Source organism: Mauremys reevesii, linkage group 9, assembly GCF_016161935.1.
Source record: "Mauremys reevesii isolate NIE-2019 linkage group 9, ASM1616193v1, whole genome shotgun sequence".
NCBI lineage: Eukaryota > Metazoa > Chordata > Testudines > Geoemydidae > Mauremys > Mauremys reevesii.
The window spans coordinates 30,543,702-30,562,574 of NC_052631.1; the positions used below are offsets into that span (position 1 = coordinate 30,543,702).

Genomic DNA, 18,873 nt, shown 5'->3' on the forward strand with positions numbered 1-18,873 from the left:
CAGCTTTAAGAGAGAAACAGGAAGTTGTAACTAGAATCCAGCTGAATTCTGAGCTGGGGGAGTTTGCCGTGAGGCTGCAAATAAAGCAGATGTGTTTGTGAATTTCAGTAGTGTCTCGACTTTCTTTTACCAAAGTTGATGATACAGCATTTAACCTGAGGTGTTTTCTTTATTTTGCATTCTGTTCCTCTTCATCCTTTATTTTAAGTACTCGCATATGGGAATGAAATGGAGAAATTAAGGAAATATATGTCAGCAAGAGATGAGGATCAGTTTTATCATCAGGGAGCTGTGGAATTGCTGGTCTTTAACTTCTTGCTCATCCTTACAATATTAACAATTTGGTTATTTAAAAATCATCGATTCCGCTTTTTGCATGAAACTGGAGGAGCCATGGTTTATGGTGAGTACAAATTCAAGTGTCAGTTTAGTATTAAACTTGTTGCATGTGTATAATTAGACACTTGAGCTCAAGTGCTGACAAGGCACAGAAAAGATACTGAATGAAATGCCACTAGCCTATTGAAATGTGCAGTAAAAAAATGTAACTCTTCAACTCTTACAAAGCAGAGATAGGTTGACCTGTCAATGGAGTAAATGTCATGAATAGGTTATCTTAGCACTGTGCAGATAATGTACTTTCATGGGCAGATCTGAATCTAATAACCCTTTGGGAGTATGGGCATATAGGATGCTTGTTTCATAGGAATGAAATACCAGGTTGAAAGAGATTATTTCATTTGAATATAATGCACACTTGTGTGTGATATCTCATGACAGTGTGACACTAAGTCACAGCAGGAATCTATTAGGAGCTCATGGGTCCAGCCCTGTGGTCTGATTCAGTTTCAACTAGCTGAAGATTTTTGTTTTGTTTTTCATTGCATTGTAGAAAAGCAGATTTTGAAAAGTCACTCTCTGACCCGCCCTGAATGTTTCCATCATATCTGTATTTCAGTTTGCCTCTCTTGTTCTAATCTTCCTTGATTAAATTTTCCAATATTTTATTTAACTTATGCATAGGACCTTCTGCGTAGCCTGCTGCGATGAAGGTCTCTGTCAGTTTAATTATTATATGGAGGGAATGGGGGGGCTATTTCCCCGTCCTTCCTTTCACTCTTGTTTCACTTTCAGAAAAGTTGTGTGATCTCCATTTTGCTTTCCACAAAACGTGTCCTGATGACACTGTCAAGGCAGGAAAAAGGGATACAAATTATCACTTTATACATTGTGCATCCTAGCCACAAACCGTCTGTGACTCTGACTTTCCTATGAATGTCATGATGCTGCCACTTGCATTATGAAATTCACATGCTCTAAGGTTGCATATTCTAAAAAGTACTTGAGCCTGTTTGTCCGTCAGTTGCATGCAGTATTTCCATTGAAGCCATTGACATTGCATGCATGGAACTTGGGATAATAAGGCCCATGATTTTAAGACCACTGGAGCTATACATTTGAAGGTCAGTAGCTGTTTCCACCTTAAGTGGTATCTTTTAAAGGAAGAGGGTTAGAGTTATTGGACGGTTAGAGCTGAGGTCTATCAGTCTTAACATTATCCCTTTAAAACTGTTACTTACACAAATGAACTCTGAAAAGTCATAGGAACACAGGATTTACCCTTCTGTACCAGATACGTGACCTGTTTAGGTCACTTCCTGCCTCTAGCAGTGACCTGATACTTCAGAGGAAAGTAAAAAACTATCTTGTATCAAGCCACTCATGCTACTCTAAATAGGTGAGTGGGGAAGAGTGAGTGTTGCTTTCCTTCATACCTGTCCCTGCCTCTGTTTTGAAAGATTGTTTTTTATAATGTAACTCTTTACTGGCAAATAACTAGAGTGGTGGAAAAGGAACTTATGTGACAATCCACCCTATTTTATTTTATCTCTAACTTCTTGGGTTTTATGTCCCATGTGCATAATATACTGTTAGTAAATCAATTGAGATTAAAAAGCAATTCTTGGTAGAAGGTAGAAGTTCACCACCATTAATAATGGCATTTATGTGCACAGTTTAGATAGTTCTTCTAAAATAGTTTTTATACTGTACAAACCCTCTCTAATTGCAGATGATTATATACATTTGCCTGTTATTTTTTGCTATTAATCTCTGCATGTGGGAAAATCGATGAAATACTACTCAATATTTTCATTATGGCCAACATGTAAAATATTACATTTTTATAGGATTTACACACAAGACCCTTCTCCTTAGCATTCTTTCCTTCTTCTGTATGGTATCCTATGTACCACTGATAATGTTACTTGCTGTGTTAGACACAAACCAAAACCTCAGATTCAAACACCCCCTACTTTTGCCTAACATTTGGACTGGATCTGAACTTAGTGGCTTGGGTTCTCCATCTCTGGTTCGTTTTGAATGTACCTTATCAAAACTGATATAAAAGCAAAAAGAGGGTGGGGAATGCAATCCAACTTAATTTAAAAAAAAAAAAAAGACCGTTCCCTATCTTAGGGTTTTATACTGCTGCCATCGCTGTTGTTTCTGAGCATTTAACGTCAATAACATTTTCAACTCCTACAATGTGGAATATTTGTCATTGCCTTGCACCTTGTGTAGCCATGAATACTGCTAAGCAGAGTGTCCCTTTTAGAGTTCATTAAATTCACTTGCCAGTTGAGACCTGTGCTGAGGCCTGAATGAAGCTCTGTATTAAGAAATTCTTGAACAAAAGATACTGAGTCCATTTAGTCTTCTATTATTTATGACAGACTTCAGACAAAGAGAAATACCTATCTATATGCATTACAAGCTTAAGCTGTTGTCCCTCCTGCACCTAGCAATATTGGGTGTGGCTTTAGGTATTCTTAGCAGTGTGAAACAGGAGTGGTTACAGGAAACCAGCATTTCAATTGTAAACAATTGTAACAGATCAAACCCAGCAACTTCAGAGGGAAATCACCTGTAGGAATCTCTACAGAACCATGCGCTTGTACTGGGCCAAATTCTGTTCTCACTTACATGGCAGTCAAGCTTGAGTAGCACCATGAGAACTGCTTCTCCATTGCCTTGAAACATATGTAGCCATTTACGCCAGATTTTACAATCAGATCAGTAGCATTTTACACCTAGTTTGCATAGGCGTAATGCCCTGACTCCACAGTTCCTTGTATGGAGGCACAGATGTCTGCTGTTTGGATCCATTTTCAGGTTCTACATGAATACACCGTCTGCAAGGCTATGGAGAATCAGGTCTGTTTATGAGTGAGTGAGTTGTATTTGGCCAGCTGTTTGCTGACAGTTGCACAGAAAGATGTCTGGGTCTGAAACAGCTGGCAATGCAGTGTGTGACCATTATTTATGGGCGTGCCATTGCAGAAGATGGTCAAAGAGAAAGATGAGGGAAAATTAGCATAAGGGTGTGACAAATTTAGGGCCTGATCCTGTGAGAAGCTGAGCACCCACAACTCAGGCCACTGAGCCCCATGGACAGAAGAATGCAGATTCATTCATTGGTTTGCCTTCCAATCTCCCACTGAATTTGTGTCTCTGATTCTTGTAGCTAGATTCAACAGTAGCATTCTTGGTAATGCTCTGGGGTAGGCCAGTGCCAAAGCAGGCAATTGAATGAGGTGTGAAGAAGCATCTGAGTTTCAGCATGGACAGTAGGAAATGTTGGCGTTTACACTTCTAACCATAGCACTTACATAACATGGCCCTTCCCTTGAGGAATCGGAAAGGTACTTTTGAGTGCCCAGCAGCAAATGCCTTGGGACTGGCTTTTAGAAGTGCTGCGAGCCCAATTGAAATCAGTGGTTTGAAAATCGGACACGTACTGACCACCCAAATCCAGGGGCGGCTCTACCTTTTTGGCCGCCCCAAGCAGTCATGCGCGGGAGGCGCCCTGGAGCCGCGGGAGCAGCAGACCTCCCGTGGCTGCGGACGGTTCGCGGGTCCGGCGGCTCCGCTTGAGCTGCCGCAGTCATGCCTGCGGGAGGTCCAGCTGAGCCACGGGACAAGCGCCCCCTCCGCAGTCATGCCTGCGGCAGGTCCAGTCGTCCCGGGGCTCCGGTGGACCTCCCGCAGGCATGACTGCGGCAGGTTCGCCGGCCCAGCCTGCCGCCCCCCCTGGCGGCAGGGGATGGGCCGCTCCTCGGCTCGCAGCGGCAGGATGAGCTGGGGCCCCAGCCTTTTGCTGCCCCCTAGATTTTGCCGCCCTAGGCACCAGCTTGTTTTGCTGGTGCCTAGAGCCGCCCCAGCCCAAATCAGTGGTCACTTCTGAAAATGATGACCTTGACAGTAGGTCTTCATCTACACTACAGGGGTCTGCAGGCATAGGTCTGACACCTTAGCTATGTCAGTATAGTCCCGCAGTGTAAACGTACTCTCAGGTAGAGGGGGCCCAAAGCTGTTAGAGCTTTATTGTTGAAAATCAACACCAAACTCCAGTTACAAATAAACTGAGGCACAGAGGGCTAAATTCATCACTCTGCTTCATCAGATTTATGCTGCTGTAACTCCATTGTAATCAATGGAGTTTTATTGGTGTAAAACTAGAATAATGCAGTAGAGAATCAAGTGCAAAGAACTTAAATGACTTACCTAGTGTCACATGGTAAGTCAGTAGTAGGGCCAGCAAGACAGATCGGAAGAGCTGTTACAGTCACTGTCCTAAGACACTAAACCGTAACTGCTTTTTTCAGGGAACTATTTACTGGAAGTGGGGAAAAAACGGTGATTCAAGCTTGATCCTTTGAGGTTCCGAATGTGTGCTAAGTACTTCCCAATTCCTTCAGAGGGACTGTGGGAGGTCAGAACCTAATAGGATTAGGCCCTAGAAATGGGAATCCATAGTTTGGGGTAATATGACAAAAATCACAATTTTCCCTTTTTCAATTAATGTATGAATGATGAAAAGAGATCTTCATCCTTTTTCCAGGCTCTAAATTATACCTTGATCAAGGCAGGTTGTAATAATATAGTACAAGTTTGAGAAACATCCATAGCCAGAATGGATTTTGTAGTTGGAATATAAAAGAGAAGTAATGTTCTTAAATCAAACGTGAAGAAATACAGGTCGGCTCTAAAATAATTCACTGCTCTACAGCCAAAATGCTTCTGAAATAAATGTAGTCTAACTTTACTAATTCTGGGTCACTGAGAACGAAAATGATGCTTAAAATTGTTGATTGGCTCTAGTTTTCAAGATATGCTATTGGGTCAGTATATACGACCCTTGACTTGGGAATAGCGGAGGATAAGTGAGTTATAAAGGGAAGGGGATCTCAATTTAAACCAGAAATGACTAAAATACATCTTTTGACTGGATCTATGAATAAATCTATGACTGGGTTTGGACAGTACTTGCTTTTTAGGCAAACAGGCCAATCTGAAGCTGGACTAACAAGTATTCCTGCATTCTTTATTACTTCATCACACAAGTGGGGGACAATGCTATGGGAGCCCAGGAAGGCTGGGGAAGAATGGAATGAACAGGTGGGGTTGTTGCAGGAGCACCCCTGTGAATAGCATACAGCTCATAATCTATGCAGGATCTGACACAGAGCAGCTGTGCTCTCTGGTTCTCTGATACAGTGGTTCTCTAGTACACTTGCCCATATTCTAGGCAGGACTGATTCTATTTTTAGATACTAAAAAGGAGGGATTGACTCAGGGAGTCATTCCCAATTTTGCTTTTGCGCCTGGCTAAGAGCAGCCAGGCACTTATGACAGCAGCAAATGGAACAGTGCAAAAGGACTGGTAGCCATGCCCATCTTATTACCAATTTATGGTATGGTAGATGGTACAATATGGCTGATAACCATCGCTGCTATCATGCAAAAGCAAAAGCATGCAGCTGTGTGCCACTGCTGAATCGCCTCTGTGAGCGGCATCTAGTACACATACGGTGACAGTCACAAAAGGCGAAACAGGCTCCATGATTGCCATGCTATGGCATCTTCCAGGGCAATCCAGGGAAAAAAAGGCATGAAATGCTTGTCTGCCATTGCTTTCCCAGCGGAAGGAGTGACTGACGACATTTACCTAGAACCACCCGCGACAATGATTTTTGCCGCATCAGGCACTGGGATCTCAACCCGGAAATTCAAAGGGGGCGGGGAGGCTGCGGGAACTATGGGATAGCTACGGAATAGCTACCCACAGTGCAATGCTCCAGAAATCGACGCTAGCCTCGGACCGTGGACGCACACCACCGATTTAATGTGTTTAGTGTGGCCGCGCACACTCGATTTTATACAATCTGTTTTACAAAACCGGTTTATGTAAATTCGGAATAATCCCGTAGTGTAGACGTACCCATAGGTCTGACACCTTAGCTATGTCAGTATAGTCCCGCAGTGTAAACGTACTCTCAGGTAGAGGGGGCCCAAAGCTGTTAGAGCTTTATTGTTGAAAATCAACACCAAACTCCAGTTACAAATAAACTGAGGCACAGAGGGCTAAATTCATCACTCTGCTTCATCAGATTTATGCTGCTGTAACTCCATTGTAATCAATGGAGTTTTATTGGTGTAAAACTAGAATAATGCAGTAGAGAATCAAGTGCAAAGAACTTAAATGACTTACCTAGTGTCACATGGTAAGTCAGTAGTAGGGCCAGCAAGACAGATCGGAAGAGCTGTTACAGTCACTGTCCTAAGACACTAAACCGTAACTTCTTTTTTCAGGGAACTATTTACTGGAAGTGGGGCAAAAACGGTGATTCAAGCTTGATCCTTTGAGGTTCTGAATGTGTGCTAAGTACTTCCCAATTCCTTCAGAGGGACTGTGGGAGGTCAGAACCTAATAGGATTAGGCCCTAGAAATGGGAATCCATAGTTTGGGGTAATATGACAAAAATCACAATTTTCCCTTTTTCAATTAATGTATGAATGATGAAAAGAGATCTTCATCCTTTTTCCAGGCTCTAAATTATACCTTGATCAAGGCAGGTTGTAATAATATAGTACAAGTTTGAGAAACATCCATAGCCAGAATGGATTTTGTAGTTGGAATATAAAAGAGAAGTAATGTTCTTAAATCAAACGTGAAGACATACAGGTCGGCTCTAAAATAATTCACTGCTCTACAGCCAAAATGCTTCTGAAATAAATGTAGTCTAACTTTACTAATTCTGGGTCACTGAGAACGAAAATGATGCTTAAAATTGTTGATTGGCTCTAGTTTTCAAGATATGCTATTGGGTCAGTATATACGACCCTTGACTTGGGAATAGCGGAGGATAAGTGAGTTATAAAGGGAAGGGGATCTCAATTTAAACCAGAAATGACTAAAATACATCTTTTGACATGAATAAATCTATGACTGGGTTTGGACAGTACTTGCTTTTTAGGCAAAACAATGAATGATGCAATCTGAAGCTGGTATTGCGTCATACATGATATGAATTGCATCATGTTATTCCTAGAAATCATGGATGATGCAATCATAACGAAGCTTACATCACTCTGCTGAACAAATTGCCCTATATCAACTCTAGAAATCATACAGCGTCGTGCTCTCTTATTTGTCGGTGTTTGATTTTGCAAAGGGACACATTTCTGTTTAGCCAAAGTGAGCAGAGATGCCTCGTACTTGTGTGAACAGTGCAGATAACTTTTGCTATGTTTGTGGTGAAGTGACTTTTGCATCACAAAAGCGCAGTATAACCACTATGGTTAAGAAAGCCTATCACCTTTATTTTGGCTGCAAAATTGGAGATCAGGACAAGAGGTGGGCCCCACACATATGCTGCAACACTTGTGCAACAAATCTTCGCCAGTGGTTGAACAGGAAAAGGAAATCTATGCCTTTTGCAGTGCCAATGATTTGGAGAGAGCCAACAGATCATACCAGCAATTGTTACTTCTGCATGGTGCCTCCAGTTGGGAAAGGTGTGTCAAAGAAGAAAAAGTGGACTGTGCATTATCCAAACATTTCATCAGCTATACGCCCAGTACTCCACGGAGAAGGACTGCCGGTTCCTGATGCACCAGAATCATTCTCACTTGAGTCAGACGAGGAAGAGGAAGAGGATGAAACTTCTGGTCCTGAACCATCAGTGTCACAGGACCCACATTTTCTCCCATCCTCCTCCTCTGAACCACACCTCATAACACAAGGTGAACTGAATGACCTTGTCAGGGATTTGGAACTACCCAAGAGTAAGGCAGAGCTGTTGGGCTCCAGACTACAGCAGTGGAATCTCCTTGCAGGTGATGTTAGGGGTTCCGTGACCGTCAAAAGGATCTTGTCCCATTCTTCTTCATGGAAGGTGATCTTGTAGCCTGCAACAACATCGATGGTATGATGGCAGCCCTCAACATCGTTCACGATCCAGATGAGTGGAGACTGTTCATTGATTCATCGAAGATGAGTCTTAAAGCTGTTTTACTGCATAATGGCAATGTTTTGCCATCAATTCCAGTTGGTCATGCAGTCCATATGAAGGAAACCTATGACAACATGAAACAACTTTTGAGGTGCATAAACTATGACCAACATCAGTGGCAGCTTTGTGGCGATTTGAAGGTTGTTGCTCTCTTGCTTGGTCTGCAGACTGGATACACAAAGTACTGCTGTTTTCTCTGCGAATGGGATAGTTGTGCAAGAGATTCCCACTACATCAAGAAAGATTGGCCACTCCTGGGAGGAAAAGTGTTCAGCATCCACCACTTGTTGAATCAAGGAAGATTTTGTTACCACCCTTACACATCAAGCTGGGTCTGATGAATAACTTTGTCAAGGCCATTGACAAAACACAAGCAGCTTTCAAGTACCTCCGTGGAAAATTTCCAAGGTGAAGTGAAGCTAAGATAAAGGAAGGTGTCTTTGTTGGTCCTCAGATTCGTGAACTTCTTCGAGATGATGCATTTGACTATGCACTGCGTGGCAAGGAAAAGACGGCATGGAAAGCCTTCCAGTTAGTGGCAATAAATTTTCTCGGAAACAACAAGGCAGACAACTACAGGTTGTTGGTGGAAAACCTCCTCAAGGCATACAAAAGCCTTGGTTGCAACATGTCACTAAAGATACATTTTTTGCACTCTTATCTAGATTTTTTTTCCACCGAACTGCGGAGCAGTGAGCAACGAGCACGGCGAGCGATTTCACCAGGACATTGCAACAATGGAGAAACGCTATCAGGGCAAATGGAGCCCATCAATGCTTGCAGACTATTGCTGGACAGTGACAAGAGATGCTCCATTTAATGAATACAAGAGACAAGCCAAGAAGCGCCGAGTAGACACTGAATAGGACTAAACTATGTACATAATAGTTTTTTGCCTTTTGTTTCATAATAAATTTTAGTTATAAAACCCTTTTGCTGATTTTTAAAGTGTTACATAAACAGGACAGGTGAAATATTATCATGTAAAGCAACCATAAACACATGAAAAGACCTAGTTTTACAATTTATGATTAAAACTCTACTATCTACACAATATACATAGACATAAAATGTAAAAACTTAAATACCTTAGAAACAGTAGCCAATCAGTTGTTTTAATTGTCATATTTGAATTCAGCACATCAAAATACATAATAAATAGCACATTTTATCTCTGAAGCAGACGACTTCTCAAAAATTGTAGACCAGTGTAATTATTTAAGTCAGGAGAATTAAGCAATGGACTGAACTGCATAGTATGGTTTCTGAGTCATCTTCATTTAGAGGTGTTCAGAAATAGCTAGATAAAATCCTAGTGGGAGGAATATCCTCTTTGATACGAGAGTGTGGCCTTGATGACCTCAAAGGTCTTTTCCAACACTATTATCTATGATTAAGGGTTTGATCCTGCTTCCACTGAAGTCATTGGCAAAATTCCTATTGACTTCAATGGAATCAGGTTTGGGCTCTAGTTGGGGTGCTTCTGGGAGAGAAGTAACAAATGGTAATGCAATATTTAGAAAAAAAACACCTGTCACTTTAAAGTGTCTTTTTTCTAATTCAATCCAGCATCAGAATAGTCACTTTTAAAAAGGAATTGTCCGAACATCTGTACTAGTCACTGAAGGGAAACGTCTTGGATAAAGGGAACCTGGGAGGAGAAGTGATGTCCTAACTGGATTCTGACTTCTAGAATGTTAGGGATTGATTCCTACTCAGTGTGGCGTGCTCTCAACCTTGCATGATAAGACCCCGTATTAATGTCTAAACTCCATGTTCAACTGATGTTATCATATCTGAAGCTGTCTTACTTGTGCTCATGACATAGCAACCTGTAATAGTGCTACTTGGTTTCTTATTATGTGAATAAATCCTTTCCTGACTTGTTCACATGCAGTTTGTTATTTTTAACAGCGTCATTGCTGGCCTTCCATTCTAAAATCTGGGTTTGTGCATTTGGTTCCCATTCTATTGAAATGAATGGAACATATGAGGGGCTGCCATGTGTACCTGGTATTAAAGGTATGTTTTGCATAGGGTCCCCCATATATTAAACACAGAGAACTGTTTGAAAATATTTCCATATTTAGTTGCAGTGTTGGGGAACAGTGGTTGCAAGGGATATTGAAAATATTAGTCCTGCTTTTATTAGGTGTGTTCTGAATGCTTCTTTAGAACCTATTGTAAATATATATTTTTTTGGAGCTGGCGAGAACAGTATAAATGGGAAGGCAGTAGAAATAAAGGCATATGCTACATCTTTAGCCTATGTTTAAAAAAGGGGATGATTTTAATTAGAATCTGGACTAGGGCCTCTGAGCTAAACTAGAAATATTGAATATTTTATACAAAGCAGAAATGTATGTGAGTTGATGATAATGCATAAACTTTAAAATATTTATTTTTTCCTGAGGTTTTATATTCTGTATATTGTCAAATCAGACCTATGGTAAATGCTTTATTTCTTAAGGAATAATATGACTGCAATAGTTAAGTGGTCTCCAGAAACATATTGAAGTGATACAGCAGTTGTCTCTTATAGATCCTTCTATGGAGCTTTCATTAATTTTCTGAATCTAGGGATTTGAATCCATCTATACTTCAAATTTAAAACATCATAATGTTCCTCTGAGAACTCAAGAGACTCAAAAGCTCCATTAATGCTCTAAGAATATTGTCAACATCTGCTGTACTTAATGCTAGCCATCCCTGTATGTATATTGATACTCACAAAATTGCCGACTTTATTTGTACTCTAAAACTATTGACAATACCTTTAAGCATCCAGTATGCTATCCTGACCCATATTGCATCTGAGGATAGGATCCAAACTAGGAAAAAGAAGCAACACAAGCCAGGCTTGAATTCTAGTTGTTTTTGTCAAATGTTGATTTTTATTTCCTTACAGCAATCTTGACGATAATGTTAAGACCTTAAAAGCACCATTCCTGCAAACACACATTGATCAGCTTTACATATATGGATATATTCAGGTACCTAAGTGTTTGCAGGACTGGAACATCCTGTAGTTCTGTGTGACTTCTTTGGAAAAGTGAAGTGAAATGCCAGACTAACCATTTCTGAATATTATCTGCCCCACCAGAGAAAACTCACAGAAGACTGTGACTACTGTTGAAGATATCATATCTTGCTAGGACACAGAATAAGAGTTGCCCTTGTAGCTTCCCATCTTAAACTTGCCACTGCTGTTTGAAATAATATAACCCAGATGCCAAATTAATGAACTTTCACTAGTATAACAGAGAACACAATTTGACCATGTCTCAGTTTCCCCAAATGTGCCGTTAATAAGTTAAATGTGGCTTTATGTAGGGAACGATGACCCTTCTGAGTGGTCTAGTTTTTAAGTGAAAGGCCCAATGAAAATACAAGCAAACCTTCACCACAACATCTTGGCTGGGAGACAGAGTCAGTCTCAATGTATGTGTTCTCCCGGTCTCCTACTCACCTCCAGCAGGGTTCTCTTGGCTCTGGCCCCTTCCCTGGAGTCAGGTCTCTTACCACTGCCTGAGGAGGAGGCTTCCCTGGAGCCAGGGCCTGCAGAGATCTGCCAGCTGCAGCTCTTCTCTGGGACAGCCTGTAGTTCCTGAGAGGCTGGGCTTCCTGCCACTGTTTAGGCGTTCCCTGTCCCTAGGAGCATGCCTGTCAGGCTCCTTCTTCTGGTGAGCTGTCCTAGGAGCTCCTCTCCTCAGGAGCTTCCTGTCTCTATGATCCCCCCAGCTAAGGCCTAGTAACACAACTAACTAAGGGTAGGTCTACACTTACCGCGCGGTCGACACGGTGAGTTCAACTTCTCGGAGTTCGAACTATCGCGTCTAATCTAGACGCGATAGTTCGAACTCCCCGCGCGCTCCGGTCGACTCCGGAACTCCACCACTGCAAACGGTGGTGGCGGAGTCGACCTTGGAGCTGCGGACTTCGATCCCGTGGCGTCTGGACGGGTAAGTAGTTCGAACTAGTTCAGCTATTCGCGTAGCTGAACTTGCGTACCCTAGTTCGACCCCCGCCCTTAGTGTAGACCAGGCCTAACTGATTAGGGATTCAGTTACTTCTAGGTGGATCTGAGTTGGCTCATTCTCCCTTACAGGTGCCTGTTGCAGGTAGTCTGATCCCAGACTTCCCTGACAGTCCCCATATATTTAAAACAGCAACCAGAACTTGGTTTTATGTATAGAACATAAACTAGGTTTCTCAAAGTGTTTTATGAAGCAGTGATCTATTCAATGGTAGCACAGAGGCTATGTAGGCAAAACATGACTGCCATCCGAGAGCCACAGGCTGATCCCCACAATTAAAATGGCTGTCATTTCCCTACTACCTTTGCAGGTGATAGTGGCCATCTTTAGTAGGAGCTATCTCACTATCTCCCATTCTTTCAGTAGGAGAGAGTCCTGGTTGATTCAAGGAAGATGGCTGCCCTACATCTAGGAGAAATAGTGTGGGGAGACTGGGCAGGTATGGAATGGTGAGGAGCAGAGGAGGATAGTGAGTTAATATGGGGTCAAGGGAATTTTGAAGCTAAGCAAGAACACTGTATGGAGTAAATTAATATTGAAGGACAGTGACGGAGCAGGTGAATATGGGATGACAGCAGAATTTAGAGGGGTAGGAAAGGAGGGTGAGGGAGCAAGCAAGCCCACTATGGGGACAGGAAATGAGGGCCATACAGGTAGACTTTGGTGGATGGAAAGGAAGGGAGAATGCTGCATGGCAGAAGACTGAAGGGGAAGGGAAGGAGAATGAACAAGCAGGAGAACAGTAGAAGGGCTGAGACTGATGGCAGATAGGGTCTGGGGATTGAGAGAAGGGTCTGAGAGCTTAGGACAGAGCGAAAGAGAACTGGAGAGGAAAGGATGATCGTTCTCCCACTCGAGGGTCTGAGAGAGGGCGAGTGGCATCCTTTCCAAGCATCCAGTGGGAAGGTCCACATTTTTGCATGTGCATTTAAGGTTGAATTTTCAACCTGTAATAATACCTTGTGAGATAGGCAGTTCCCCCTAAAGGATACATAATCTGAAGTCAGACTGAAAACCCCAAACTGTTCTAACCAATTCATTCTCATGGCTTCCTAAGGTCTGACTCTTGACTTTTGAACTCTTGGGGTTGGCCATCATGATATTAATATTTTGCACTGGAACATTTAGTGCCTGCTTCCCTTCCCCCAAGAATTTTCAGGAAGTCTGTATGCTACCTCTTATTACAGCTAGATTTATTATCTGATTTATTATGCACATTTCATACGACCTCAGAAAGCAACCTTTGGACTCTTAGTTGGCTGTGTGAATCCTGAGGGATTTAAAGAAAACATCCCTTCTTAAAAGTATAATCAGCATTATTGCTATTACACCATCTTTGCCTTACTCCATGAAGCTAAAATATTACATCTAATCTGATATGCTAGAGGCAACCACTGTTCAGAGACCTCTGCAAAACTGGCCAACAACAAGATTGTTCCATCTCTCTGTCTGTCTAGGCATTTATACCACTCTCATCACCATAGTATTTGGTTACTGAATGAAACTTCAGAATTAGCTCTAAATTTTCTGACCTCTCTGGGTTACTTTCTATGTTTAAATTTCCTTCATATTTTCCAAAGGGCTCTAAAAAAAAATCTAGATACAATGGTAATGGAGGCCATTAAGTATCTGAATATTTCCGAAGTATTTATGGATCTATACTATTAGTCAATATTATAGAATGAACCAGAAGGCTTATGCTAAGCTAAGAACCAAAAATTCCCAGCATACTTTTGTACTTATGCTAAAGGTGTATCTTGGAATATTTTATTCTCAAGATTAGGTTTTATTGTGTACTTTTAGGTCTTATTCGTAGTTAAATTGTTGGTTTTGTGCCTTGTATGTTCTATTTATTTGCCAAAAGCAAGACGTATGCTCCATTGATTGGTCAAAAGCATGATGTCTAAGCTTTGCCTAGTAGGAACTGTGTGCTGGGAACACTTACGGTAGGTTTTCATGGACTAATATTATTTGTACTCTGATTTATTAACATTTGGAATAATATTGTTTGTAGTTGGCACAGATGTCGTATAACCTGACAAATAAAAACCAGATAAGGAAAAGGGAGTGAGAGGCATGAGTCTTTTTGCTGTCATAAATATGGGACATATAAGGCCAGGTCTACACTAGAAAGTTAAGCTGACCCAGCTACGTCACTCAGGGGTGCAATGTAGTTAAGACAAGCTAACCCCCAGTGTAGACAGTGCTAGGGTGTCAGAAAAATTCTGCCATTGAACTACCTACCAACTCTTGGGGGGGGGGAATTAACTACAGTGATGGAAGAGCCCCTCCCATTGCTGTAGTGAGTGGCTATACTGAAGCGCTACAGCGGCGCAGCTGTACTGCTGCAGAAGTTTAAGTGTAGACACAGCCTAAATATGAGCTGAATTAAGCACACACTTTGGAGCAGACATGCTGAAAACTGCTGCAAAAACTACTTCCCAGGATCATGTAAAGTATTAACCCTTTTCTGTCTGTGCTGATTTCTCTATGATACCAAACTGGGAGGGATTGCAACTGCTTTGGAGGACAGGGTCATAATTCAAAATGATCTGGACAAATTGGAGAAATGGTCTGAGGTAAACCGGATGAAGTTTAATAAAGACAAATGCAAAGTGCTCCACTTAGGAAGGAACAATCAGTTTCACACATACAGACTGGAAAGAGACTGTCTAGGAAGGAGTACGTCAGAAAGGGATCTAGGGGTTATAGTGGACCACAAGCTAAATATGAGTCAACAGTGTGATGCTGTTGCAAAAAAAGCAAACGTGATTCTGGGCTGCATTAACAGGTGTGTTGTGAGCAGGACACGAAGTCATTCTTCCGCTCTACTCTGAGCTGGTTAGGCCTCAACTGGAGAATTGTGTCCAGTTCTGGGTACTGCATTTCAAGAAAGATGTGGAGAAATTGGAGAGGGTCCAGAGAAGAGCAACAAGAATGATTAAAGGTCTTGAGAACATGACCTACGAAAGAAGACTGAAAGAATTGGGTTTGTTTAGTTTGGAAAAGAGACGACTGAGAGGGGACATGATAGCAGTTTTCAGGTATCTAAAAGGGTGTCATCAGGAGGAGGGAGAAAACTTGTTCACCTTAGCCTCTAATGATAGAACAAGAAGCACTGGGCTTAAACTGCAGCTAGGGAGATTTAGGTTGGACATTAGGAAAAAGTTCCTAACTGTCAGGGTGGTTAAACACTGGAATAAATTGCCTAGGGAGGTTGTGGAATCTCCATCTCTGGAGCTATTTAAGAGTAGGTTAGATAAATGTCTAGATCATCCCTGATAGACAGTATTTGGTCCTGCCATGAGGGGACTAGACTCGATGACCTCTCGAGGTCCCTTCCAGTCCTAGAGTCTATGAATCTATGTTCATTCAGGGGCGGCTCTAGCTTTTTTGCTGCCCCAAGCATGGCAGGCAGGCTGCCTTCGGCAGCGCACCTGTGGGAGGTCCCTGGTCCCGCGGATTTGGTGTACCTGCCACTAAATTGCCGCCAAAGCCACAGGACCAGCGGACCTCCCACAGGCAAGCTGCCGAAGGCAACCTGATTGCTGCCCTCTCAGGGACTGGTAGGCCGCCCCCCGCGGCTTGCCACCCCAGGCATGTGCTGGTGCCTGGAGCCGCTGCTATTTTCAATAAACCAATTGAGCGAAGGTATCTGACATCTTATCAATAAATAAAATGAACTCATTGATTATCAACAATCCTCACAGCACATGTGACAAATTGGGAAGTATTATTTTCTCCATCTGAGGGACACTGTTGGTGAGTTGACCAAAGTCCCACAGGCAGTCAGCAGCATAGCTACACTGCAGCTGGGGTTGTGATTTGCAGCTTGTTTAAATCTCAGATGGGTATGTCTAATCTAGCTAGCTCGCTAAGAAACAGTAGTGAGGACATGGCTGCACAAGTCCGCCTGACTCCCCTAAGCATGTGCTTGCTTGTGCAGCCCATACTGAAGCCTGTGCTGCCATGTCTTCGCTGTTATTTTTAGCAAAGTAAAGCTAGAGTACAGCTAGCACAGGTATATCTATGCAAACTGCAGTATAAACATACATCCCCAGCTGCAGTGTAGACATAGCCAGGAACTAAATCCAAGTCTCTGAGTCTTAACCACAGCAGCATCCTTCTTTCCTTTCTTTCCATTTTTATTGTTCATTATTTATATAGCACCATAACTGCATAGCTCCTTACAATATGCAGAATGTGTCCTGGGACAGACTGAGTAACAACTTGCCCAATGTAACTTTAACACAGGAAGTCTTCAGGGTTGCTGAGATAAGAACATTATCTCTTGACTTCCAGTACAGTGTTTTAGCCACAAAAGCATCCTCCCACTCTAAATATGCACTTACCACACATACTCAGCTACTGCATGCCTAATAAGGTAACATGGTTAGTAAAAACATCAGAATAACCCCAATACCTGGATCACAGAAGTATGATCTGTTCCAAGTGCATGTAAAACCCTCATGTCCACCCCTGTATTCATCCAGAAATTGCCATGTCCTTCATTGTTCCATATTCATCCACACAATACTGCCTGTAGTGCACCTCGGTGGTGCTGTTGGTGAAGGAGCACCACCATACTTTTCTTCTCCATGTCTACAACCAATGCTGTATCAGACACTTACAGTATTTTAACCTCTTATATTTCTAATCTTCAGGTCTCCTAATGGGATTAATTATACGATATGCAACAACACCAACAGACTTTGAAAGTGGAACTGTCTATCCTTGTGAGAAGCTGAAGTTTGGCCCACCCACTCTACTTGTTAATATAACAAATCAAGTATATGAATATCAGTACAAAAGGGAAATCAGCCAACACAACGTTAATGCTCACCAAGGCAATGCAATGCTTCAAAAGGTAAAAGGATTATCCACTGTTATCCTTGTGTGTTATGAAATAAGTTCTTGCTTTATTAACTTATGCCACTGTGAAAGGAGAATCTGTGCCTATTTATAGTGTGATATGGACACTTATTTTGATTTTAGGATGACAAGGGAGGAACAGGAAGGAGAACAGACAGAAAAAGGAAATAAGGTGAATTAGATGTCCAATTGCTATGAAACAGAAAAGAATAATAGTTCACCACTCTGCTGCAGGCAGGAGGCTGTGTGTGAACAAAACAATTGCCTGAGTTCTCTGGTATGACCACTTCAGCCCCCACAAATATTGGCTTTATCTTGAGAAGATCTGGTCAAATCATATTAGAGCGTGATGGACTCAACACATTTTCCCCCATCAGCCATTGAATAAATTACTTACAAATACTCACCAGCAACCGCACACCATACAACATAAACACTAACCCAGGAACCTATCCTGGCAACAAAGCCTGATGCCAGCTCTGTCCACATATCCATTCAAGTGACACCATCATAGGACCTAATCACATCAGACACGCCATCAGAGGCTTGTACACCTGCACATCTACCAACGTGATATATGCCATCATGTGCCAGCAATGCCCCTCTGCCATGTACATTGGCCAAACCGGACAGTCTCTACGCAAAAGAATAAATGGACACAAATCTGACATCAGGAATCATAACATTCAAAAACCAGTGGGAGAACACTTCAACCTCTCTAACCACTCAGTGACAGATTTGAAGGTGGCAATTTTGCAACAAAAAAACTTCAAAAACAGACTCCAAAGAGAAACTGCTGAACTTGAATTAATATGCAAACTAGATACTACTAACTGTAGGTTAAACAAAGACTGGGAATGGTTGGGTCATTACACCAATTGAATCTATTTCCCTATGTTAAGTTCTCCTCACACCTTCTATGGGCCATCTTAATTATCACTTCAAAAAGTTTTTTTCCTCCTGCTAACGATAGCTCATCTCAATTGATTAGACTCTGCCTGTTGGTATGCATACTTCCACCTTTTCATGTTCTCTGTATGTATAAATATCCCCTGTCTGTGTGTTCCATTCTATGCATCCGAAGAAGTGAGCTGTAGCTCACGAAAGCTCATGCTTAAATAAATTTGTTAGTCTTTAAGGTGCCACAAGTACTCCTGTTTTTTTTACAAATCAGTGTTTTCAGTGGCAGGTGGCTCTACTTGGAATAAAATTTTTTGAATGTAATGTTAATATTAAAATCTAAATTTTATGCTCCCTCTCCCCCACACTCCCTTTTTTTCTAAATTTCTAAGAAAGAAAATGTTGCAAAAACCCAACAAGAACTTTTCATAACAACCCATTTCTCATGTTGTAATGAGAGATAAAACATGTGCATACCAAGGTTCTAAACATGTGAGGAACTGCTTAAACTTCACTTTTGTTATTACACTCCCTTACTGTATGACTTCGAATTCCTCCCTGTGTGTTGCCTTGTAGCTCACTTACCTGTGTGTTATAATGGTAATTGTTATTTAAACTCAGGAGTTGTGTTTATGTCTGTAATATAGGTCCCCCTGCATAGAAGTCAGTGGGATTACCCACAAGCTTAAAGTTTTCCACATACTTAA

The 18,873-nt window shown here is 41.8% G+C and overlaps 1 protein-coding gene across 2 annotated transcripts in view; it reads left to right on the forward strand.

Moving 5' to 3' along the window:
• SLC9A9 (solute carrier family 9 member A9) overlaps nt 1-18,873 on the forward strand; it is a 342,765-nt gene that overhangs the window by 12,331 nt on the left and 311,561 nt on the right. The window contains exons 1-2 of one of the 2 annotated variants that reach the window (XM_039488400.1): nt 74-403; nt 17,059-17,261. In XM_039488400.1, coding sequence (XP_039344334.1) covers nt 229-403; nt 17,059-17,261 — 378 coding nt within the window. In that variant the 5' untranslated portion in view covers nt 74-228. Of the gene's footprint in view, nt 1-73; nt 404-17,058; nt 17,262-18,873 lie in introns of those variants that run through there. The other variant, XM_039488401.1, reaches the window with a different exon arrangement.